The following is a 26392-nucleotide window of genomic DNA, read 5'->3' on the forward strand; positions in this document are numbered from 1 at the left end:
GACTTCATCTGAGACACCGTATTAACTGTGCTGGATTAGCTAACTCATATGATATTATTATTATGATTCTATAACTTACAACACCTGAATATTGTCACTGGAATATTATTTTGCTTTTATTTACCTATACAGTGGTCCTCTTCTAGTGATGTAAATTTAACAATGTTTGGCCTGCTAGTTGCCTCAGTGTGTTTTGTGTACATTGTCTGGTGCTGACAAGCAATCTGAGGCCTGTTGCTTTGGTGACACCCAGGTAACTTGCTTTAAACATCACTCTTTTGCTGCCTTGAAACTGCTTGCTCTATCCACATCGGCTGATCATTAGCTGAATTGGAAGGATTATTTTGTAGTTTATTAACATATTTTACAGCAAAGACAGAAAAAGGAAAAGGATAAGGGGAGTGTATTGTAATATATATCACCAAGTGACTAAACTTAAGTCCAGTGTGTGAAATATATTTGAGACAGGTGGGAAAACAACAGAATAATCCCAAGGCAGCTATGATTCATTTCCATTGTGATCATATCAGTTATTACTGTAAGAGTCCCCTACATGTCAGTTAATCATTAGTATGAAGTCAACAGTTGGATAATGAATGATATACACACAGTAAAAGACAAAACTGCATTTGGTCCTGAGATGAATTCACTTAAAGTCTACATTAACTCATGTTTTGTATATGGTCGAGATACTCAAAAAAGTGTCAATTCCCATTTTTAAGTGGTTGAATTGAACATTTCTTACATGTTTTGTTACAATAATCTTAATAAAAAAGCTCATTAACAACATTAGAAAATGTATTCTTCCTTAGATCTTAAATGTCACCTGACAAAAAATGCTTATTCGTCATCTCAGTAAAATCAAATGTGGTAAATGCACAAATATCCTTTCATATCCTGCGAGAATTAGAGTTGCAGTAGCCGGACATGACGAGAAAATAGATACATTTTATTATCTTAGGTTACTGAATATATGTGGTGTATTCGCCGTCAAAGATGAGATTGAATGTATGTTATTTCAGTTCACTGTAGGCAATACGTGCATTTTATAGGCTCTGTCGTTTTCATTCATCCCCATATCCCATGAATGAAATAAATTGTTATGCACGTTGGTTACTTCCAGCACCTTTTAAAATGAAACACGTCTCGAAGGGGAAAAGAAAAGAGGGCAAAACGTTTTTATGCACAATTAACCGCTTTCAAATTTCAAATTTTCTTCTAAAAACAAATGGAGTGTAATTGCACACAATCACATCGCAGCCACATGCGACAGTAGTCGACTATACCAAATGCCCCTCACAGAACGAGCGGAAACTCATACATGGGGGTGTTTAGAAATCCAGCTACATAACTTTAGTTGTGTGTTTAGGAATTGAACAATTCAGAGGACCTCTCGCAAAACTGATTCAGAAAATATTATCAAGTTGGCCGTCTTTATTTATCCATATATTTTTATAAGCCACATAAACAATTACACGAATTAATGTTTAACACACTATCTGTAACCCCACCTGTATAATGTGTAAAGTGGTACAACCCTTGAGGTTACCGGAAGTTGTTTCAGCCATGTTTGGTTGCTTTGTTGTAGGTTTCCTACAGAATTACTAAGTGTGGAAATGGAGCCGAGCTGGAGTACGTTTCTTTTTCAAGTAAGTTGACTGTTTAGGAGGGAAACTGGGGTAGCTCGTGAAACAGCCCTTAAACAATGGAAGCACTTAATATCTTTGCGGTAAAACCAGTTTTTAAACGAGTAATGCCAAGATCAAGTAACCAAGCAAAAACAATGGTATATATCAATCCAGGCTTCCAGCTGTGAGGCTTTGGGAATGACGCTAGAACAAAAAAATCAATTCTCCTCAACGAGTGTTTGAAAAATGTGGCTTGTTTTTTCGTGTGGCACGACTACTTAGATGAACTGTGTTGAATAAATCGGAAGCGTTTGTGATATTCCTAAGTTTTATTTGCCAGGTCGAAGCCAGCAAAACATGCGGGATGATTTGAAGTAAAGCCTGGAGACGCCGCTGCACCGTTACAATCGAGACAGACCTGTTTTTTTCCCTTTGATCAGACGCCGTCGGATAATGAGATGTAACGCCGGCGACGATTATCACTGTAACGGGGATAATACGACATATAATTGGGGTTTTAAAGTGGGTAATTTTGGTAAACGTTGGATAAGTGTGTGTTTGGTAAATCTCAGTAGCTGATAACCTAACGGCGGTGAACTTTCCGCTTGCCTCAGCCGGTTCGACAGTTACTAGCCAAGTTAGCTAACGGTGTTTAGTCTGCCTTCATCGCACCCGCCGACTAATTTAGCTTCATTTGGGCGAGGCTGTCGTGATGACCTTGCAAAACTAACGTTACATGACTTGATAACGAGCGCTGTAGCTCTCTTGTTTATTAACTGGCTATTTAATTCTGGTGACCGCCGTGGAAAGGAATTCAAACTATGCACACAACATCAGCTAACACTAGCAACGAAGAAAGGCAGATTTGAAATTAGCAACGACATGACGCAATTAACAAATTCATTTTCAGCCTGAAAGTGAGTGCTGCTGTTGAGAGTGATATCCGCCACGGTTTAATGGTTTTCACTGGGTGCTAACATGGAAGGCTATTGTTCAATGAAATGAATGAAATGTTTTCTCCTCCTGGCCTTACTTAGCCTAAAAGAATCAAGCCTGGTGTGCACATGAAAAATGTAAAAAAAAAAAAAAAAAAAACGAGTCTTCATGGGGAGGCGATATTTCTGATGATTAAATGTGTTGCTGCGGATTTTTATTTTTTATTTTAACGCAATCACTTTGTGAGTTTTAATCAAAATATAACTCGTCAATAGAAATATATTGCTAATTTGCTGTCTCAAATGTAATCCCAAATCTTGAAAAGGATTATGTGTGTATTATCCTTGAATTATGCCCAAGTATCGTTTGGTGGGTGTGATGAACTCTTCATTGAAGAACTTCTTCAATGAACTTTGCAGCAATTCAGTACCATTCACAAAATAAACGTTCTTATCTTTAGAAAAACAGCATCAAATGTTTGACAGAGTTGCTGGCTGTAAAGCAAGTTTATTATTTTCATGCAACCTGGTATGAGTGACTATATGATCTTTGACTTCATTGCCATTATCAGCAAATAATAAGACAAACATGACATGTTTACTTTTATCACTTGCCATCTACTGTATTGATAAACTAATCAAGTAAACACGTTAATGAGAATGTGTAAAACTGGTGCGTAGAGGAAGCACTGTGATGGAGTAAGGCGGTGATGAGGCATGGAGGAAAGTTAAATAACCTGAAGGTGTGTGCCATCATTACCAGTTTACTGGAGAAGCAGTCTAAAGGAGGAGGAGTTGGTAGAATTGCTACAGAGAAGCTTAAACCAACAAACATGTTAGAGGACTTTTAATGTTTCTCATTTAAGAAGCTTCCAAAAATAAGTGGTTATGGGTCTTGAAAAGCTAACATTAATTATCAGGCATTGCTATCACTAGCCCTGCTTAGTTTTAGGCAAGTAAGAGCTGGGAAGAATATAAATAGTGCAGTGTTTTTAAAAAAAAAAAAAAAAGTTACGTTATGTATCACATCCTTTGATGTACGTCATCTTGTTTGTGGCATTTGTAACATTTTGCTCTGCTGTTAGAGACCAACCACTTAGTCACATCTTTGAGCACTACGTCTCCCTGATGAAAAAGGCAGATGGGCGGTGTGGTTGTTTTGCAGTATCTGGCGTCTAGCCAGAAGCCCTGCATGTATTATGTACCTCACGCTGTTACTTTGTCAATCTTGTGTAAACCTGTGTGCTGTTATGAAGGCACCTGATGTAAGAAGAGCATTACTGCCACATGCCTCGCACCATTTTTAGATTTAAAGCTCTTTGCCATGTTACCTATTACCTATAGGTATTGCATTGACACACAATCTCACTATACTGTTATATATTATTCAGGTGTTTTGAATTATCCATATTGTGTAACTTAGCTTGGGTATTGCCATCAATACAGCTGTATCTCCCTCCTTTTTTTTTTTTTTTTTTTTTTTTACAAATTTGCAGTATATCAAATGTCCTAGTATTAGTAGTATTTTCTTGCAATAAGATATATACGGTGTCAGTTTGACTTGTACAGTGATACACCACTAATGTAAAGTAACAGGAAGGACCATGGTTAAGAGGGCCCAAAAGTGAGAGCCACAGAAAGTCATATCATAACCCTTCTGTGCCTGAAACTCCATTCTGGCTTTATCTCGAAACTGTGGTAGCTACTCAAGAAAAACACTACATTATAATAACAAAAAAAATATATGAAAAGTGTTAGGCATCCATTCATTCCAAATACTTTGGTAAATCTACAAGTTCTTTAAGAAAATGACGTTCAACAGGTGGCCACACTGTGCGGAAAATGTTCAATGTCTGAAAGATTGACTCATCTATTGGCTTCAGTGGAAACATCCACTGCAAGACGTGGTTTAAAAACAGCTGTTTGTGATGTACCTTGAATTTGGAAGCCAAATTTGATTTGTTGATGTTAATCCTCTTACACACAATTACATTTGGATATTCACACTCACATTGCAGTGACATTTAATTTGATTTTTTTTTTTTTTTTTGCAATGAGAGGCAGAAACACATTAAGTCAAGCTGAAAGATGCATTGCCAACACAACATAGGCTTATAAAGTTGTTATGGCTAACATGTTAGCAAACAGTTACCTACTAAAACATTATTCATAGTCGTGTCTCAAGCCACATGACAAATGTAAGTCCAGTATTCACTCTCATTGCATCTCTGGTTTGTTCTCTAATAACTCCTAAAAACAAGCCTTAGTCTTTGCTTGCTAGGTGTACAGTGGTGTTTTATTACAGCTTGTTTTGCATGAAACAGGTTTGGTCACAACAGGCAACCTTTTTTGTTTTACACATAGTAATTGGATTCACTGTGTAAATAAATATATAAATGAATGTAGCTTCAAACATCAGCAGTAAACATAGTGCCATAATAGAAAAGCACAGGCTTCTTTCAAGACTCAACATCAACACGCCTGTCAGTAGCCTTAGTAGGCAGTAAAACAAGGCAGTCTAATAAGAGTTGAGCAGAGGTAATTCAATTAAATTCTATGATAAATCGATGGCACAAAAGTAAGAACACACCTTGTGAAATAGTAAATAGCGTCAGTAAGAAATATTTAATGTGTCATATCATGTACTGCTCCATAAGTTTTTAGGTACATGTTTTTAACAATCACCTTTTTGAAAATTTTAGTAAACTAACTTTGAGCAAACAAAAGATGATAACAGTGGACTATCAGTGAATATTACTGCATAGCACAGATACAAATTATGTTTCAGATTCAAACGGTGTTTTGCATCACTGTTACAAAGACCACTCACCATGTGTTCTTATCATTACGTGCGTTTTTAACTGCAGTGGTAATACAGGCAAAAGGGGAATATTTTAGGTAACAGTTAAAAAGTTCTTTGCTTGCTCAACATGACTGATTTTAAGTTTGAGTATCCAGTTTTTCATTATTGCCCTGTCACTCTGATTATTGCAGGGTGGAAAGTGAGTTTTATTGCTTTCTGTCCAGGCTCTAAACCAACAAACAATATTCCTGAATGAATAGAACAAGCAAGTAATTTAAGAAGTGTTTGCTATTTCCTTGCATCAAGAGAGCTCTTTGTGCTCCCAAGTAAAATATGTTTCACAGATTTTAAACAGCAGTACATCTCAGCTGTTTGTATCTATTCCCTGTTCCTGACAAGAATGTTTGCTATGGGATGTTGTATTAAATTCCTTTCACTTTTTTTTGAGGTTTTGGCTCATTGATTTCAGTGTTTCTGGGAAAAGGGTGACATGGTGAGAAGCCTAGAAATGGCTATCATCCTCCACATATGATGCAGTCCAAGACCAGGTGAAGGAATTCATATTTAAAACATCCCTTAAAAAAACATTTTGCTCACTCCTAGCAAAACTGAAATGTCCCTGTTTGCAACTTATAGCATCAACAAACAAGGCATCAAATCCCTGCAGAATTTGCATAGCTTTACAAGCTATGAAAAAAAATCCAGAAGGATTGCAAACATTACAAAAGTAATGTTCTGTGCTATGTCAACTCAGCAAACTGACCAGCAGCCAAGAATTTCGGAACTTGTAAACAATTTGTAGAACAGCTTAGAACAAACTGATAAACTTAGTGAAAACATGTATGAGAAAAACAAAATAATATGTTTTGAGTTTTGTTTCCCGCAGTATGATCTCCCCATATTCCTTCAGTTGTTATGTTATCAATTAATATTTTTTTTGTTTGTTCAGTAAAAACTGGGATGACGACAAGCAGCTGTAGAGTGTGACACAAAAGATTGAGGAAAGACAGTGCATAATCTGACTCAAACCATGAGATCAATTCAAGTCTAACAGTAGCCCGTGGAGCCATCAGGACACTCCCTCCATTTTGATGTTATTTATGAGGGAGCAGCCCCAGTTGTCAGAGCGCATTTGTGTCAAAATGGTCAGAGCTGCATGAAGGCACAGCAGCTTACAGACCCTGCACCTCTGTATAGGGGCCAGGCTGTCTGCAGTGGCTATGTCTGCTGTTCACAAGCTTCACAAAGAGGGTTCCCGGCTGGTATCCCCCCCCCCCACACAACCCCCCTCCCCACCCTCCCCTGGTGTGCCAGTGGACGAGTTAGCATTGGCATGATGATGACTAATCCTGGAAGGTGGCAAGTGTGAGCAGGTGCTTAGACAAATGGATGGGTGGGCTTGGTGGCATTCTCTATGAGTTCCCAGGTCCCATTGCGTATGAGGGAATGACGGCTAGTTTAGCTGAGTGGGGTGTGGATAAACAATGTCCCTGTCTCATGAATAGATGAGCCAAATCAATGAAGATGAGCATACAAAGCTCCCCTGCTGAGGCCCGAGTGCATCACTGCTCAGATTTGTGTCTTTCACAATAGGCTAGATGACATAAGGAGGACATTGTGTGGTTCATTTTTCTTTTCTATCCCCTGCCTCGTCTTTTGCAACTCCTTTCTTGGCTGGCCTTCTTCGATGGATGATTGAACCTCAAAGGGAAAGGTCAAGCATTTCACCTTGGCCTTTCTTGCTGGTAGTTGACAACACAGTCGTCTTGACTGTGTCCGTTTACCGAGAGAACAGCATTAACCGTGATACAATTTTTATGTTTAGGTATGATATGAAAAAAATGCTGGCTTTATCAGAGAGATGACAGCAGAGTTATCTCTAGCAGCTTTAACAGAAGTAGTAAAGTAAATTGTTTTTCTTATGACAAGTATAGCCTGTATCATAGAGGAATCTAAGTGAAAAGAAATGAATGAATTACTGTTAACATCTGTCCCTGCTGATGGTTGGTTTGCAACACTGTGTCTACTTCTGTTAATTTTTGATGGATGTAGGCAGGATAGTCCCTAGGTCAACATTGCAGAAACTATTGTCTGCTACGTGATTTTCAGCAGCATTTCATTCCTGTGACTCAGCTTTAAAATAAAACTATTTGACGACTGCTTTAGACTTGTTTGGAAGGGACAAACCTTTTCCAATTGCTCAACTGTCATTAACCTTCCTCGTCAGTGCAAGACATTCCCAAGCAAAATGCACTGAATCACTTTTAGCTGTAGCTGCCTGATTATTTTAGCAGAGTCTCTTGGAAAAATTGATCTTGTTTTGTGTCATGTCTGTAGCAAGGGATGCAAATTGTGTCTGACCACCTCAGCTGGGAGGTTCGATTACTTAAATGAGGGAAACCCTACTTAACTGGTTGCTGCTATTGCTAGTAGCACCCAGCCACTTCACCTTATTTGTGTTGTGGCAGTAGTCAGGAGTGGTTTGCAGTTACAAAACTCCAAGACTACAGTGTGGGAGAGGCCACATACCCAGTAAGCCGCTGTGCCACTTTAATCCATGCTGTTTTGTCTAGTTTGGTGACCTGTATTTTTCTGTAGTGCACTTCACTCCTTTTTACTGACCCACAATTCCACTTCACCGTATCTCCTGAGCTCTGCAGCTACAGAGCTCAGGAACAGGCTCAGCTGTTCAGAGCCTTCTTGGCAGTTAAACCAGACTCTGCTATGCCTCTAATTTGGTATGCTTGCTTTGCAGTCACATGATGAATCAGCACCAAAATGATGGGATCATTTTTCATCTAGTATATTTGGATTCTTTAGCATTAATGTCATGCTGTGTCAACCTCATTAATAACAGATCCAATTTGTTTTTGTCCATTTCGTATTCTGTAACGTCTTAGTAACCCTTGTTGCTCTCATGCACTTGTCAAACGGGGTACAAAGTTGACTCCAAACAAAATTCCAGTGGTTGTACAGCTGTCATTAACACTTACTGTGGTAATCCTTATGTAGAGTTTGTACTGTTTTCAAACTGCAATCCCCAACATTGATGTGTATATTTTATATACAATGTAGAATAGACATTAATGTGCACAATTTTGTTTCATCATCTTTCGCTGTTGTAGTCAACTAAACAGTCAGTCAATTAGTGTTTACATGTCTGGAATTCATCTCGTCTCAGCCAAACATTAATCTCTGTGTTTATGTTTGATTCATCAGCAGGCCAATGAAGCCCTCCACCACCAGCACCAGGTGGCCCAGAACAGCCTGCTGCCTCTTCTTAACGCAGGAGCTGAACAAATTGACCAGAAGCCTATCCTTCCCATCCAAATAGATCAGAAACCCCCATCCAGTGCTTTGGATCTCCTCAAAGACAATGTGGCCAGTGGAGGAGGCGCACGGCCACCGATGCCTGTGATAAAGAAGGAACACAAAGGCAAAACACCTTTCGTCTGTGGCTACTGCAACAAGGCTTTCCGCGACAGCTACCACCTGCGACGCCATGAGTCCAGCCACACCGGTATCAAGATGGTGTCACGGCCAAAGAAGACTGCCCAGACGGCCCCCACCATGGTTCCCATGATTTCTACCATGCCACGAGACAACAACGGCAACCCTTCCTACATTTCCACAGTAGCAGGCATCCTCTCCACCGCAACCACCTCCGTTTCCTCAAGTATCATGACATCATCCGCAATGGGCAGTATACCGCAACAAAATGTCACCAAGAAACCCGCCAAACCTGTCAAGAAAAACCACGGGTGCGAGATGTGTGGCAAGGCCTTTCGTGATGTCTACCATCTGAATCGCCACAAGCTCTCCCATTCAGATGAAAAGCCTTTTGAGTGCCCCATCTGCCAGCAACGCTTTAAACGGAAGGACCGAATGACCTACCATGTTCGCTCTCATGACGGAGGAGTCCACAAGCCCTATGTGTGTTCCGTGTGTGGGAAAGGCTTTTCCAGGTAAGGTTCACGTTTTTGGAAAGAATATCCCAATTACGGTTAAACAGCTTTATAATATTGTAAGTGATGGTCAAGTGAAATAAGTGGTATTTCTTTTAAATATATAAACTTTTTTCCACCATAATGTAAACGTACTTATTCAGTAGCTGTCTTAACTATCAGTATATGTGGGGAAAAGGTGAAATGATTCCCTTAAGTATCTGTCATGTACAGTTATTATTTCTTTATGCTGCCAGAAAGACCTGCCATACAGAGCCAGACTGTCAGACCCTGAGCAGTGGATGGTTGTTAAGTGCTGGCAACAGATTTCAGGGGGAGATAACATTACCCGTTTCAAATGTCTTTGTATATTCCTGTTATAGCTCTTGAGGTGGTGGAATTTGTTGTTGTGTTCCCTCTTAGACCCAAAGGCACAATGGTAAAAAAAGCTGTTGGTACACAATTTTGATCCATACTTTTAGGGCTAAAACTAACAATTATTTTCATTTTGATGAATCAGCTGATTATTTTCTCGATTCATAATTTGCTTTATAAATTATTTTTAAAAATGGCCATCACAAGTTCCCAAAGTCCAAGATGACATATTCAAATGTCTTGTTTTGTCCAGCCAACAGTCCAACCTGTGAATTTTTGCCATTTTTTTCTTGGAAAAATTACTGAAATTGATAATCAATTATCAGAATTGTGGCCGATTAATTCTCTGCCAATCAACTGATCGACTAATCGACACTTTTGCAAGTCCTAGCAAGTCTTAGCAACCATTAAAGCCATTTGAAGTGGACTGAAGTCTCCTAAATTTCCACTTTCATGACAGTAAATAGTTCTTAAAACTATCCAACCCCTCAAATATGTAGAATTAAAGTGAAGTAGCTGTTTAAGGTTTTACTCACTGCAATTATCCAGCTAATTTTGCAAACCTGCTTCAGGCTTACCAATGGGAGTACAGCTAGCTTTCATGGCCACGTCACTGCACTAGCCACTGGTTTGCTGTGTCTTAAATGAGGATGTCTAGGCCTTTACTAACCCAGTGAAACTTGTCTGAAACCCGTCTGTATGAGTGTCTGAGGAAGTGTTTGGTGACTAATAGGATCAGCAGCAACAGGGACTGCTCACAGTGGCAATAGCAAATGCTAAATTGTTGAGAAAATTGGGGCAAATGCAAAAAAGGTTGCTTTTACAACTGTGCTAGATTATTCATATGCTTTCAATCAACAAGCAACAACATGTAACGAGGCTATTGTAAACAGGAAGTATGCTTCTGAGATCTAATTTATTCTTATGGGAGTGGAGACAGAAAGTAATTTCACCCTCTGATGGTTGCATTCCAGGGTCAAAGAAAAGTCTTGACTTGTCTGCATGGAATTTCCAAATAATATGATCAACAAATTCTTAAGAATCATACCAACAAACATGTATTTTGACTACTTGCTTGTTTGTCCAAAAAAAATGGTCCTGTCTGTGTTTCAAGTAAAAAGAAAGGACTTGCTTGTTAGAGTGTAGTGTAACCTTATGTGCTTTAAAATGACCATCTTTTATGCATTCCATCATTCATTACATCATTTTTTTGGCATTGAATACAAAGAATGCAATTCCCAGGTGGTACATTTTTTCACTTTACCAAAAGTACACTGAACTGCTACCATACTGCTTGTATAGCAGCCCATGATTTGTGTGTGTGAATGATTCAGCCTGTGGTGTTTGAGTTATTCATGGCCATCTTCTGTCCATGTAGCAACCCAGTGGCTGTGTTTTCTTATTTATAGTTGTGCTAAGCAGTTTAGATTCATACTTGTATTGACCCCCCACCTCACCTCAACCCCCCCACCCCCCACGCCATTTCAACCACATGTTAAAACAGTCGCACATGGGAGAGCACCAGTGGTAGTAGAGTATCAAAGGAGGGGGAGGCGTCACTTGTCACTTCGCGGTTCCCGCCAGCTTGTCACAGCGTCTCTTTCCCCTGGGAATTCAGTGAACCATGGGGTAATGTTCAGGTCAACACATTTACTATGTAGTGAATAAATATTTTAGTTCAAGAAGGTCTCATGATGGCCTCATATGTAGATTTATCAACACAAAAAACTATTTCACTATATTTTAATGAGCTGGATCTATGAAACATGCTGTGTATGTAAATCAGCATGGAGTGAGCAGAGAATATTGATAACACCTGAAGAGTTTTTGTGCTATACCCTAGCCAAGCTGTAACATTAGCACTGTGCTGTGTTGGGCAGTTTCAGGCATGCCTCCAACACAGTGACGTGGGGTAGGGATTCATCAGCATACTGGAAAGTGAGAATGGGGACTGAATAACAGGGCACTGAGTCACTGCCACTCAGCCAGATCTGTAGGCAGGCACTGTCTGGAGTCTGCTCTCCTCGTCAGTCGGACAAAAAAAGAAAAAGAAAAAACCAGATTCCGGTTCATGGCACCACTGAGAAGATTCCACTTGACTCCCTCATTTGTATTAAAAAAAAAAAAAATCCAGCAGCATGAAACTTTCCGGTTTGGGAGCAGCTGCCAACGCTTTAGCCCTTACTCACTCCATTATGGCACTTCTAACATGATTCAGCTCACAGCTTCACTAGAACTAACAAGCTGACAGAGGAGGATCAGTGCCAAGTAGAATTTGTTAATGTTGGAGTTTCACTGTAAAGGTCAAGAGGCAAAGAGCAGTTTTCTTGCAATGATATGCAGTATACTCTGTAAATCATACAGTAGATAAACACTGTTGAATATGTAGTCATCCATGTTTGTTAGTTTTACTTTGTAGTTTTAATAGCTTAACAGAAAAATACACCACAAAGATTTTGTACACACAACATATAAGGATCCCACAAGTGTTTGAACTGGGGTTTTTTTCAGATTTATGTAAAAATATAAATTCGTACAAGAACTAGCCAAGTGCTTTAGTTCAGTGAGAACTATTTAATGTAGACAACATTGTTTGTTTTTTATAGTCTATAGTCTTGAAGCTTATTCAGGACCATTGTTGGTCAAAGACTGATCCACATATTTTTTTTAAACATGCATTTAATACTTTCTCACAGTTTGTTGACTGTATTCAGAAATACAATAATTCAATCCCTCTATGGCATTAATGAAGTTGAATTAATTTTATGGCCTACATATTCTCTTAATCCTCCAAGAGAGATTCAGTATAGTATTTTAGCGGGAAACTGGAAATTCTCTTAACATTCTCTTCATATTTCTGTCAGCATTGTCAAGGATGAAGGAAAATAATTAGTTTTGTAGTTGTAAAGCTAAACTGTTGATTCACTCGGAGAAAACAAGTGTAAAATGTAAAAAAAAAATTGACCATCTCAGTGTGGTGCGTTTTTGAAACTAGGTCAAACTAATTCACGCACGATTGATCATGGAGAATTAACCGCCGTTGACTGAAGTTTAAGGGATTTTTTTTTAGTGCCCATCCCCTCATTATCAAAGCTAATAGACCACATCAGTATGCTTACGCAAACACTGCACTAGTAATGTTTAGTCCTACATTAGGCTTTACATATAGGCTTTATGCGCTTCTATGTCAGTATGTAATTCTTTTATTTTAATTCTATGTATATTTTACAATTATTTTTTAGTAAAATATTTTACCATTGTCCTACTATCATTAAATCACAAGTAAAGTAAATGTAAAACTAATGTAAATACCCTAAGAAACAGATTATTTAACTTGTTATCACAATAATTAGACATCTGTATCAGACAACATACTATTTGTCATACAGTAGCACTGTCTGTGTTTTGAGAATATGTAGTGGTTTTCTGTTAAATCAAATCACTTTTTAAAATTCAAATCACTTAATTTAATATAATTATCAAAATTGGCATATCACTCTTTACTAGCTCTTTTCTTGTAAGTTTGCTACAAGTGAAACGCAGTCAAATGGAGAGTCTGGGCTTCACGTGTGAATAATGAGAGTACAGAATCAAAACACCATACTGCATAACTCACCTAAAACTCATAGAGCTCACTGTATCACTGTACAAAGATTAAATGTTGTGGGGGTTTTTTTTTCTCCTCTAGGCCAGACCACTTGAGCTGTCATGTGAAGCATGTGCATTCCTCAGAAAGGCCGTTCAAATGTCAAGTAACGGTAAGCCTCATTGTCAGTCTCCATCTAATTATTGTGATTATCAGGATTGTTAAGACCGTTGTTGTTGTTGTTGTTGCTGTACTCCACTGACCTTTGACCCTGTCTGCTTGTGCGGCTGCAGGCCTGTACCTCTGCTTTTGCCACCAAAGACAGACTCCGTTCCCACATGATCAGGCATGAAGGCAAGGTCACCTGTAGCATCTGTGGGAAGATGCTCAGTGCGGCCTACATCACCAGCCATTTGAAGACTCATGGACAGACCAACTTTAACTCCTGTAACAAAGGTAATTCACATCTGTCAGCCAAACACATACTGCTATCATCACAAGTGTGCAGTCAGAATTTATCATATCATGCCAATACCCCTAACCAAGATCTTGTCTGTAAGTTTCTTGCTCCTTGATCTTAGCTTTACAGACATTTTTGAATTCTTCTCTCTCTCTCTTTATTTACATATTTATTTTTTTTAACAAAATGCCAGTTTCTTGACTTGAAAACATCTTTCCATCTCCTACCAATGAACAACTAATTTGAGTTGCTGCAGAACAAAAACTGAAAACTCTTCCTTGTGTTTTTCCCAGAAGGTAACGAAGTCTGCAATTCTGCCTCGGCTACACCTGTGACCATTTCGGCCCCCATCACCACGGCGATGAACCGGGTCAACTCCAACAATGCCGTCACCATAGCCGCACAAATGAACATTAGCACCAACACGGTCAACATCACATCCCCAGTCAGCCTCCAGCACCCAGTCACCATCACCGGGCCCATCAACATCGCCTCTGTCAACATCCCCGCCACGGCACCCATGAATATCGCCCACCCAGTCGCAATAACGACCCCCATGTCAATGAATATAGCCGGTCCGCTCAACATCGCCATGAGGCCAGTGGATAGCATGCCTTTCCTGTCCCAAGTCTTGCCTTCTTCCCCACCCTGGTAAAGAGGAGAGAGAGCGTTGAACTGGCCAGAAAGTAAGGGAAAATGAAGTGAAACAAGAGACTCCGGTCCTCATTATTTGCACCTCGAGCCCAGCTCTTTCTATCCCTGAACTCTTTACTTCATCAAACCTCGAAGTGAATACTGTATTTACACGAGCTGTGCGGCTGGTAGGCGCTCCCCCAAGTCACAGCTGCGTCCCAACTAATGTTAAGTGACTGACATGAGATGCAGGACACTTGAGTAGAAATCGAGTAGGACTTAAGTTGAAATCAGGACAACCGTAAGACTTAGTGTAGTCAATTAGAATGATGAAACTGTGATTTGTATCATGACAAATGAGAGGAGACGATTCCTCAAGCACCCTTGAGGACTCCCTAGGAAAAACCCACATGTGCTTTTGTAAACGGGAGACAAGAAATAGACTGAAGCAATAACTATAAATTGCTCTTTTTGACGTTTTACACGTTTTCTCCCAAAGCCTCTGGGTGTTACTTTGTATGTTGTTTTTTTTTTGTTTTGTTTTTTTTTAACTATAGCCTGCTAATCACTATTTAATGTTATAGGAAATGAGTCTAGTAAAAGGGACAGCAGCTTCCATTTGCATTGAAGAATATTTTTTCACAGTGCTATAGCTTTTCTTTATCTTCTCAGATAGTAGGTATGCTCTTGAGGTACAGTGACTAACTTGTACAGTTGACATAGTAATGTATTTTCATGTCAGCATTTTAATTTTTTGCTTTTGTCATTCAAGTCGACACTGTCCTCTCGACTATGAAATATTTGTACTTTGTTTTCTATTTGTATGGAATCTCAAAGGTTTGTTATTATTTGCCTATTGGTAGTGTTCATTTTTTTTCCATGAAGGCAGAATGGAACGAGTCTTGCACTGAAAGCATATCCTACATACAGGTGAACAGCAGTATTATCAAAGATCAAATTGGAGTCTCGAGTGTTTCGGTTAGCCAGCCTACACTTGAGGCCATCTAGTGGCTGAACACGGAAAAGGCCTGGCCTTGTAGTGAAGCTTTTTCAGGCTGTTCATGTCATCATCATGGTGACTGATTTGTTTTGTCTGACTCTTCTGTACACTGTTTTGTTTTTTTTTTTTTAATCACTTATCTGTGATTGCCCCAAGACGATACTAAGGACCCTTCACTCAGGAAACACACACAAAAGCCCATTACTCACGAACTTGGCTCCTTTTTAAATTGAGTATATCTACCATGTATCTTAATGCTTGACTTCTCCATCTTCCTTTTTAGATTTCCTGAATGATTTGGCATTGTGGTTTTAAGAGTTGACAAGACTTCCATCAGGGACAAGAAGTCCAAGAATTGATTTTAAACGTAGCCGTCCATTTAAATAATAATTTACTGTACAATGGCATACATACTATACGTTTTTACATTTCCTTTTAAGTCCAGTTCAGTCTCAGGCTGCTAACTGATGTGGCTGAGAACTGGACAAGTTTGCTAAAATGCAAGTTTGTAACCATTAAATAATGGGACGAGATTGACGTTGCATGATCCCAAACACTGTAGCTGTTGAACAGAGCTTTTTTTTAATGAATGCCATGTTATCTCAACCGTGTTGCAGCTCTTTGAGTTGATTCAGTTTATACTGAACAATGCAATATGCATGTTTGTCATTTTCCCAATTTTTGTTTTAAACAAAATATTAGTGTAGCTTTTTTTTTTGTTTTTTTTGTTCTTATGCATTTACGTAGATACACTATGATAGCCTGTTTGCCAAATTTGATACGATAATAATAATGTGATGAACTGAACATTTCTCGTGGAATTGAACATCTCTTTATTTTTAAGGAAAAAAAATATGAATTGGAAATTCCAGGACCCTTGTGAAAGCAGTTGAATGTATATCTTTGTACAAAACTATTTTAGTTCCAAGGATATGGTAGTTACAATAGATGTGAAAGATAAAATAACCTTTTTTATAAATCTTTTGTATTAGAACATTAACAATGGTAATTTTGTATATATGAGAGGCTAGGCTTTCTGATTAGCAGAAAGGTCAAACATTCCTACATTTTTTTAAAATGTATGTTTGTCAAATTATTACTTAAACATGCGCAATGTTATGTGCCTTTTATTTGGGTTGTCTAAATAAAAGAAAACTATCAAATGTGTTTATGTATCAAGTAATATTCAGTGTTAAGAAAGCACCGCAAACTGCGAAAACATAGGATCATGTGTTACTGCTATTTACGGTATCTTTTTGGTAGAGCATTTCCAGTGTGTAGAGTAGAAACTTTTTCTTCTGTTTATGAACAGTTGCCATCAAATACCAGCCTCGGCAGGTGTTCACACAATACCTTAAAGTCTCCCTCCACTCAAAAATGTGTTTTTCTTCTTGTTCCTAGTTGGATGTTTTGAGCGTCACTGTGCAGAGTTTAACACTAGAAGGCTGTTTTCACATTCATCTGCTGAAAGTGGAAAGATTCTGTTCAAAGTCTGATTTTAAGGTGCGGACCTACAAGCATGATTTGTGACATCACATCACAACTTGGAGCCAATCCTGGTCCAATATTGAACTTAGACAAGTGTGATGTGGAAACATGAAGCCTCAAACACATTTCACATTGTACATGATGGTCACAATGAACGCACTTTCTCCGCTTCAAGCAGCTTACTGGAGCTAGTGGTGAGCGAATGGGAATTGGTGTCATTGCTGCAGCCTCTCCTCTGCTCCCTGTGTAGGTGTTGGACCAAGGGCAAGGCTCAGCTCATTACACTGACTTACATTCATTTCCTGGAAAACTTTAACCTAACCACAACCACCATGTGCCTAAACCGAACCCTGACCTTAACCACTCACCCAAAAATCAGCATTTTACCAATGGGGACACGGCTTTTGTCCCTAGTTGCACAAGTTGTCCCCATCAACTGGTCTTTAGTCTGGTGTTTGTCACTGAAAGTGACTTAAGTCTTACACACACACACACATTGAGCAGAGAGGCCGCAGATTAATTCAGATTAATTCTTTATTGTCCTCTATAGAGGAAATTTGCTTTCACAGTCTGTACACAATCAAACACTCAAAACAGTATATAAGCAAACAAGAGCATCACAACAACAACAACACAAGTCTGTTACAATGTGCCCAGGCTATTTAAGGCAGTGATTGTTGAGGGCACAAAATTCCTCCCAAAGCGTGTTTTTTTTGCAGAGTGGTTGTTTGTATCTGCGGCCAGAGGGGAGGAGGGTGGAGCTTGGGTGAGGGGGTGGCAGGGTCGGGTGCTAAGGTCAGTGCTCTGCGAGTGGTGGCAGTGTCAATAAAGGCTGGCTGGTTGCGAGTCGGGAGGTCAATTATTTTAGAAGGTATGTTAGTGATTTTCAGGAGCTTGTTTCTACTGGTGAGGGTGAGTGAGGTGAAATAAACAGGTGATGCAGTACAAAAGGATGGGTTCAATAATACTTTGGTACAGAAGGAGCAGATGGTCAGGTTTGTATCGAAACCCATTTCTACCAGTAAAAGAAAAAAATAAGATGAAAACTTAGCCTTTACAATAAAAATATCCTCATAGTAAGTCATTATGAAGTCATTCACGCTGTATCAGGCCACAACGCTATCTGATCTCTGGTAATCCAGAGGTGTTTAGAAAAATATCTTGGTGCCTCATTAAAATATACAATGTGACTGAAATACTTGGTTACACAGACAGTAATTTATTTAGCAGTGGCTCAAATTAAATATAACACAAAAATTACACATAATAGTTAATTGTTGCCATTTCATTCTCGTTTTATTGCTTATATCACCATGTTAGTATCAAGGTAGCAATAAAACAAAATACTATACTGAAGAATTAAATGCTCTGTTTCCATCACTGAGTGTTTGTCTCAGTTACCAGGTTCAGTTTTTACTCACAACAAAAGTAAAGCTAGTAGGTCACTTATGTGCATGAAAGAGGGAAAAGCCTAATGGGAATGTTATAACAACCCAAAATATCTGAAGTAAAAATAGTCAACTATAAGTTGTTTGCATGTAATAACATGTTTAGTGTTGAGATGAATCAACATACAATGAAGTCAGTATAATAGCTAATTGTACCATAAAATATTAATTTAAGCTGGGTCAAATAATAACCCTTATGTACAAATGTCTTTTTGCTACATAGTTCTGAAATAAATCCAGAGCATTAAGTATATAAATGTGCACATGACATATTTAACCATTGGTTTTCTTTTTTTTTTTTTTTTTTTTTTACAAAAAATAGCATTGTGGTTACTCTAGGCTTCTGTATTTTATTGATAATTGATTCAATATCCAGCCAAACATGTTGTTATAGACTATAATCACTACAGGTACTAGATCATCCAATGTTGTCATAAGCTGCCTCGCAATAAGATCAAACGGAGTGATTATGCCCCCTTACCCACTTTAAAGTTTTGAATTTGTGATAATATCAATGAGCAGCTTTAGAAAATCAGAAAACGAAGAAACTTATTTTAAATTTTAAATGAAAAATAAAATATAATAAGTATTTAAAGCATAGTAAAAAGAGAAAAGTTTGAAGATGCTCGAATACCATCAGATTTTGTAAAAATCAATTGTATTGATTTCATTTATTTAAGGTCACATTTAAGCTTTGATTTTATTCAACAGAGGTGCAGATGTTTATGGTTGGACCAGCCACGGACCAGCCTTAAAACCATGGTTGTCCGTGAGTGAGTGAGTGAGTGAGTGAGTGAGTGAGTGAGTGAGTGAGTGAGGAAGTTACACCATTGGTCAGCCGGCTGAGTGTTGGAGTTTCCCCACTGGCCGTTGCTCTTTCAAAATGAATCAGCGCAAGATGATGGAAGCAGAGGACAGCAGAGCAACACAGAGTGACCACGTTTCCGGCTCCGAGCTCTGATGCTCTCAGCTCTGGAGTTAAATGCAGTGCAGTAAGCTAAACTCCTGTTTAAACAGACACATAACAGAATTTCTACTGTCTCCTCTTCTACCGTCCAGTGTGATCGACTCTCCGGCTGGCAGCGATGTCAGCAACAGGCAGGAGAGACACTCCGCTTTGCATTTGGATTTTTTAACTGAACTAATACCATGATGCAAGCTTTTTATTTCTTTGACATTTTCACATCACAAACGATGAACAACAGCATTAAAACACGAGTCTTGCGGGTAAAACATGACTCAGAAGCTGTTATATCAGTTTAGTGTGGGGCAGCTGCTCTGCAGGTGTGTTTGATTTGACTGTAACTGTGGTGACCAGGCAGAGATAAGCCTCCTGAATTTGCACCCAAAATGCTATCATAACTTTCATTTACAATTTCCACCACAGCCTCCATGATCATCAACCGGGAAAGAGGCAGAAAAAAGGTGCATAGAGGCATGAGGGAGAATGCACAGTTAAAGCACCTCAAATAACAGTCACTCTGACAAAACACTCAATATAGAGTGAAACAGATGAAAGAGGAGGGAGAGTTAACAGATAATTAGAATAGTTATAATTAGAAGTAAAATAAGTTCTCTTCCAAAACAAACATCCCAAGATATGAAAGGAAATTATTGTTCTTGCAACTGCATTTAACTTTTTTTTTACTCAAAAGTGGCTGCAATTTCATACATTGATCCAGCCATTTACTAGGTTTTGACCTAGTCTTGTTTGAACTGTTACAAGACGGATGAGCTAAGTGACTAGTTAAGGTCACAGCATGTGCCTGAGGAAGACATACAGCGAGTGGAACAGGAGACGGTAGTTAATGTAAGAAATGCTTAGTTTTGACAAATCACACATGAACATTAAAAAACCCAAAGTTACGAGGAGCTGTGTAAATAATATCTGGTGCTGTATATGCAGGTTGTTCATTGTTATAATTTAATGCACTTGACCTAAGAATTCATGAAATATTTTAGATTGATTCCAGTGTCATACACCTCATGACAGATGACCGGCTAAGAGAGCACCTGCCATCTTATGGTGATTGACTGGCTGTTTTTGGATACCGCAGACAGAAAGAGAAAGAACCCAGCAGTTGCAAGTCAAAGACCTTTGAGCAACTTAGAGGAAAGTTCTCAAGAAACAAAGTTGATCATGTGTTTGAGAGAAAGCATCAACCCCCTCCAAAAAATGCTCAGAAGAATCTGAGAAAAACTGAGTTCGGATGGACGCATTTCAGAGAAGGGAAATTTGTGCAGGTGCGCACTAAAAAGGGTGGGAGAGCTAGAAAAGAGAGTGTCCCGAAGGACGGTGAAAAATAGAACTTCATTGAAAAGTCTGCATTTTCCAGTCTGCACTTTTTCCACCTGGAAAAAATGCAGAGAGGAAAATGATAGTATAACAGTAAGGGAACTGTATGAAAAGACAAAGTTATCTCTCTTACATTTCTGTTTAACAACCAAAAAGAGAGACATGGCCAGTGACATAAATCCGGAGGAGGAGAAAAGTGATGCAACTGCATGAGAAGGTGAAAAGACACATGATAAACCTGATATCTATCGACACTCTCCAGACACTTCTCTGCAACAGATGCCGTGGAAATATATACTTCAAATGTCATCAATGTTGGAAGCGGGACAGTATTTGCAAATGCAAGCAGTAAGAGTATTTCCCTTCTTTATACCACAGGCTACTCAACTGGTGCCTCTAGTTTGCCAGAACATGAAACATTACCTTGTGGATGCTTTAGAGGATAGTGGCATTGTAACTTTCCACACAGAAAGCATCTCTGGGATGGAGTACTGCGGTCTTGATGACACCTTGCCTCTCTTTCAGGAACAGTCTCATGAATCACCCTTGCCTCCTTCCATGGATATGTGGCAGCAACAAGCCAATCAGAGAGAAAGAGTGGAGAAAATGACCTTCTTCTTCATCATCATGGACAGATCTTATTCAAGTGTTTACTGAGGAAAGTATCATGGAGGATTTACTTTGAAATTATTCATCCAGATGGAAAGCTTGAAAAGGATGTGGATGATGGATGTGTTTTGGGGGATGCACTGTCAGAATTTTGGAGTGACTTTTTGAGCAGTGCACTATGGGAAATGGCTTCAAAGTGCCATACCTACATCACGATTTTGGTAAACAAGAGTGGAAAAGTGTAGGCTGAATAATCGCATTTGGCTGGCAAAAAGAGAAATACCTTCCTTTAAAACTTGCACCTGTATTTCTGGAGCAAATATGTGTCAGAGTCTGAGCGAGTGATTTTTGAATCTTGTCGTTCAGATTTTGAAGGTGTTGACCAAGAAAAATTGTTGGAAATCATGGATATTCACAACTGCTGGAGGCTTTCAATACCAGATAACACTGAGCAAATCTTGAGGGAGCTTGCTCACCAAAACTGAACTGAACTGAGCAACACGCTCGCACCTGTTAGATCAGAGCTGAAAGGGATTGCAGCAGTCTATCAAGAGCTACAACCAACATCACACGAAAGATCATGAGATCAATTGCTAAAGTTGTAAGGGCATACCATAGAGAGTCAGCACCTCTTCTTTTTCCTCAGATTTTGCACTGGATCAGACTTGTTCATAGGAAAGAGCAACACTGTCAGCTTCACACAAGTTCAGGGATTTCAGAGAAGACCTTTTGCTCACACATGTGGTTGTTACTTGGAGTTGCCAGTCAGGGTACCATTGCACATAAGGCTACCATTGCATTTCACTGGATTTTGTATTTTTACTCAGTTCTTACAAATAGTCAACGTATGGACAACAAATTACTTTGTGTGTACATATATTTTGTTAGAAGGAACTAAAAATATTTGGTACATCTTTGATGTGTCTAAAATAGCTACAATTATATTTGCACTCATCACAGGTTAAAACATATATTATAATTTTGACAATTACAATCAGTATGTAAGTTTCAATTTGTTCTGGAATGAAAGAGAAAACAAAAACAAAATGTGACATAGGCCCAGTAAAGTTAATGATCTAGATCTAGTTCACTGTTAAGCAGCTTTCTGAGTTTGATATACAGGTTAACTGTTTCAAACACATCATTTGTTAATTTAAGAGTATACTCTGACATTAGGTCCACGCAGATATGGAACACATCTTCATCACATGGGAAGTCATTGAACACACACTCTTCAAAGCAGACTTGAATCAGCCCCAGGTCCACATGGTGCAAACAATCTCTGCCTCCATACAGGTGAGGGACTGCATGCAATATGGAGGGATATTCATGAGGTGATCGATCATGAGTTGTGGACTTGACGGACTATGTGGTTGTTCCAAGTCAATGCATCCTGACTATGTTCTTCCTAGAAGGCAAATAACATTCAGTCAGATAGAGTGTACAAAAATATTGGGCATTAGTGATGACTGCCTTAGTCAAGTAGTCCTGACCCATAGTTTGTTTCATTTGGGAGATTTGTCTTCTGGTCGTAACATGGCACAGTAATATCAATACCTGCAAAATGTAATTTGCTGCAGTGCAACTAATGTTGCAATACATTTTCACAGCTATCAAAATATGGTGGAAGAAAAGGGCTTTAACAACATTATGTGATGCAATTTATTACACAGGACAATTCTTAAATGAAGCCTACTTACTTACTTTGATACAGAGCTACTCTCTATACCTCAAACCACATTTTTGTTTTTGCCACCCAGAAACAATTCTCTGCACAGAACACAGACAATAGCTTTTTTACACATGGTCATTTGTGGCTCTTAAAAATATTATTGAGCAACTATTTATCTCATAATATGTCAATTACCTTTATTATTTGAAGGAAGCAAAACTGGATCAAGGAGTCCAAGAAGTTGTCTGGAAGTAGCCATCTTGTCTCAGTTTGTCAGATAGGTCTAAAACTGGGCACACTCACTTTGCAAGATCAATCATCATCATTCAATCAGCTGGTTTCCAGTACTTGCACCAAAGGTCTTTTTTGGTGCATCCATCTGTAACCATGACACTGACCAGATGTTTCCAGTTGCTGTCCAGTGAAGGTTAACACCTCAGCCACATCGGTTATATTCTTTCTGCACCAGAGCTGCTCCTTGCTTAAAATCTTTTCAATGCCTTTGCATGGTACAATCCCATGTGAATCAGCAAGCAAATGAAGTATTTCATCTGTTGTAAAACCATGTTTAAAGTAGTCCTCCATGTACTCACAATCCATTTCTGTGTCAAATTGAATAGGAGAACTCACACCAATGAGCTGCTACTTTGACTGTGAAAGCATCTTATAATTTAGACTTTTTAACTCAAAATTTTGATTTAACATGAGAATTTTTCATCGTTTTTTTTTTCCTTTACTGGTGGGAATGGGTTTCCATAATTTTGATTAAGAGAGCTTGCGGAGTGTGCGGATGGCAGAGTCTTTGCTGACAGTGAACCAGGTGAAGTGTAGGATAATGTTTTACTGGAGATGAAGACAACTACACTCATTACTGTAAGTGCAGGGAAATCTTTGCGAGTGAAAAGCCAATATGTATTTTATCAAACCACCTGTTCAACAAGCATAAACATGTAGAAAATCGATACTTACTCCTGTTTTGTCACCTGGTGTCAAAAGCTCCTGTAAATGATCACACACACGGCTCCATGAACATGAATAAACCTATCTGGAACAATTCTAAAGTATTTTTTAGTTATTTCACTGCCCTTTGTATCTACAGAGGGGGTGGGTGCTCTTCCACAGAGCCTGCACCGCCATGTTTCTACCATAATCCAGGATGGACAAACCAAAGACTATCGTTTTTTTACACAAGTTTCATGGCCACCATAGGTTCTCCTACATGCTTGGAAGGGGAGGGGTAGGGGGATTCAGTTGGTTGCAATCTGCAACCTCACTGCTAGAGGCCACTAAATCCTACACACTGGTCCTTTAATTCAAAGTCAACTTGAGTGTTGTACCTCTTTAAAGTTTTCAGCCTGCATGTTGGTTTCAGTCAAATTTGTGAATTTGCCTCTTATTTGCAACACAACTCAGATGTCAAAGCATCCTTGAATGCGACAATTCAAATTCAAATTAGGTTAAGGTTTCGATTTTGACCAAACTGACTTTCATATCACAGTTGAGTGAATGAACACCAGTGACTATTTAAGGAAACCACTCTCAAAGCTTAAAGCTCCAATAATTCATATTTTATATAAACACCGATTTAAATTCCCCTAATATGAAACTGGCTGGCTGCTAGTAATGGGAATCCATAATGAATATTCACCCAATCCTGCAACATTACTGACCTTTTTATCCTCTTTTAGCTCATTGGTTTTTGATTTACAGCCACATATTCACTGTTAATTTGAGTGTCACCGACGTTCTCATCAACCTTCATTTCCAGCAGCAGCAGGTGGCTGAAAAAAGCTCAAATAATCCAATGTACGCTAACTGCCCAGCACCAAACGGCAGATAGGCAAAGTAAGCAACTGGTTAGCTGGTGAAGAAAGTCAAACTAGTCAAATCTAATAAACTAAGGAATTAGATATTTTCAAACTAGAGTTAAAATTAGGTCCTATTTGCCTGGTGAACATGACACCAAGTGGGGCGATAATGTTGCGCCATGGCTGCTGGAAATGTAAGTACGCAACTGTTGGCTAACATGTTAGCCATTAAAGCTAACGTTACACGATATAATGTCCAAGTTGTGTGTTGTCTTGGAGTTCTTCTGCCCCCTAGTGGTCAGAATTATATTGATATAGCTAGCATTAAAATATGCTGTGTGAAATGGTTGTCATAATGTAGACCACTAGTTTGTTTTTATCTTAAATAAAGATGATTTTGTATGTTGGTTGGATCATACTACTAGCATTTGAATGCTATACCATTACATCCATTTTTTCCAGGTTGTGAGTGATTTGTATGTAGGTCAGTAATATTAGACATCCAAGTGCCTTGTAAATGGGTGTACGGTACCAGAGTATCTCTAGGCAAGCGGCCATAATCCATTAATAGTTTTAAATACAATTAGAAAGACATTAAACCACCTCAGTGCTGTTTAGCTCAAAGCAAAAACAGTGCAGGGTCAGAATGGGAAGAGTTCAGGCCGAGAAACTAACTGCAACACAGGCTGAACATTGACACTACAACAGCTGTTGCACTGTGCTCATGCTTACTTTTAGCTTGAATAAGTCTGCTCATTCTTCTCTGATCACTCTCAAGTGACAATTTGTTTTCACCCGTAGAATTTCCTCTGACTGTTAATCATACTATTCTTTGTCAATTTTAAACATATGGTGTGTGAAAATCCCCCCAGGGCAGCTGTTCCCGTCACATCTGGCACAAACAGTCATACCACATTCCAAGTTTCTTGCAGGTTGCTCACTGGTCAAACCACTGAACCTGTTGAGCTGTGTGCATGCTCACTGAGTTGGAACTGGACAGAGAAGCTGGCTGGGGCTGATGTTCGTGATCTGTCTTGTTTCCAGATAACGGCAGACAGATCTAGGAAATTCCTGAATTTCCACCGATAAAAAATGGAAACCATCTCAGTAAAGAAGGTCTTGAAGACTGAATATGTGACTGAATGACTTGATAGTTTATTTTAGGGTACAAATTTGTCCAGCAGATGGTGCTGTCTGTACACATTTCTCTGTTTGTGCCATTTGAGTTTTCTCTAGTTTTATCTACACTCAGGCTCCCCTCATAAAGATTATAATGCCAGTGGTTCCTAATGTCTGCTGTGGACAAGGTTCTGTTTTTTCCACCGTTAGATAGGTTGATTTACAGTCTCTAGTGCATCCTACTTCATATTACATCCACATGGAAGTATTGCACTGTTGCATTTTTGTCTTTGACATTCCCAAAGGTCAGAAAAAGCAGACAAGGGCCTGAACAATCATTCACTTGAAGTTCTCCAGCAATGTCTGTGTTTCTTTTTTTACCTCAAAACGTGACTTTAAAATATAATCTCATGTAGTCAAACAGTTAAGGCTGCAGCTGGCGAAGAACTGAGACCAACCAGTACTTTCCTCTATGTCCCCTCTGTTTCCCAGCTGTATGTATTCAGTAAAAATAGTAAAGGTTAGAAGACTGCCCTGTCCCTTAAAAGCAAAAAAAAGAGGGGAAAAACTCACTTGGCTACTCTGTGG

The 26392-nt window shown here is 38.9% G+C and overlaps 1 protein-coding gene and 1 long non-coding RNA gene across 3 annotated transcripts; one reads left to right on the forward strand and one right to left on the reverse strand.

Moving 5' to 3' along the window:
- Positions 1–1544: 1544 nt before the first annotated feature.
- Positions 1545–16531, forward strand: LOC122996022 (vascular endothelial zinc finger 1-like). Of its 2 annotated transcripts, none has more exons than XM_044371541.1 (5): positions 1545–1649; positions 8586–9331; positions 13374–13443; positions 13565–13727; positions 14025–16531. In XM_044371541.1, the coding sequence occupies exons 1-5, from the start codon at positions 1617–1619 to the stop codon at positions 14384–14386; spliced, it is 1374 nt and encodes a 457-aa protein (XP_044227476.1). In that variant the 5' UTR covers positions 1545–1616; the 3' UTR covers positions 14387–16531. The 2 variants fall into 2 exon arrangements, with proteins under 2 accessions (XP_044227476.1, XP_044227477.1); XM_044371542.1 differs by having other exon boundaries at positions 14028–16531.
- A 5502-nt stretch (positions 16532–22033) lies between these two features.
- Positions 22034–24780, reverse strand: LOC122995892. The gene is made up of 3 exons (XR_006406863.1): positions 24548–24780; positions 23073–23876; positions 22034–22613 (listed from the first exon to the last, which is right to left on the reverse strand). It is a non-coding gene; the product is annotated as an uncharacterized LOC122995892 (long non-coding RNA).
- Positions 24781–26392: the final 1612 nt, after the last annotated feature.

Source organism: Thunnus albacares, chromosome 13 (assembly GCF_914725855.1).
Source record: "Thunnus albacares chromosome 13, fThuAlb1.1, whole genome shotgun sequence".
Classification (NCBI taxonomy): domain Eukaryota; kingdom Metazoa; phylum Chordata; class Actinopteri; order Scombriformes; family Scombridae; genus Thunnus; species Thunnus albacares.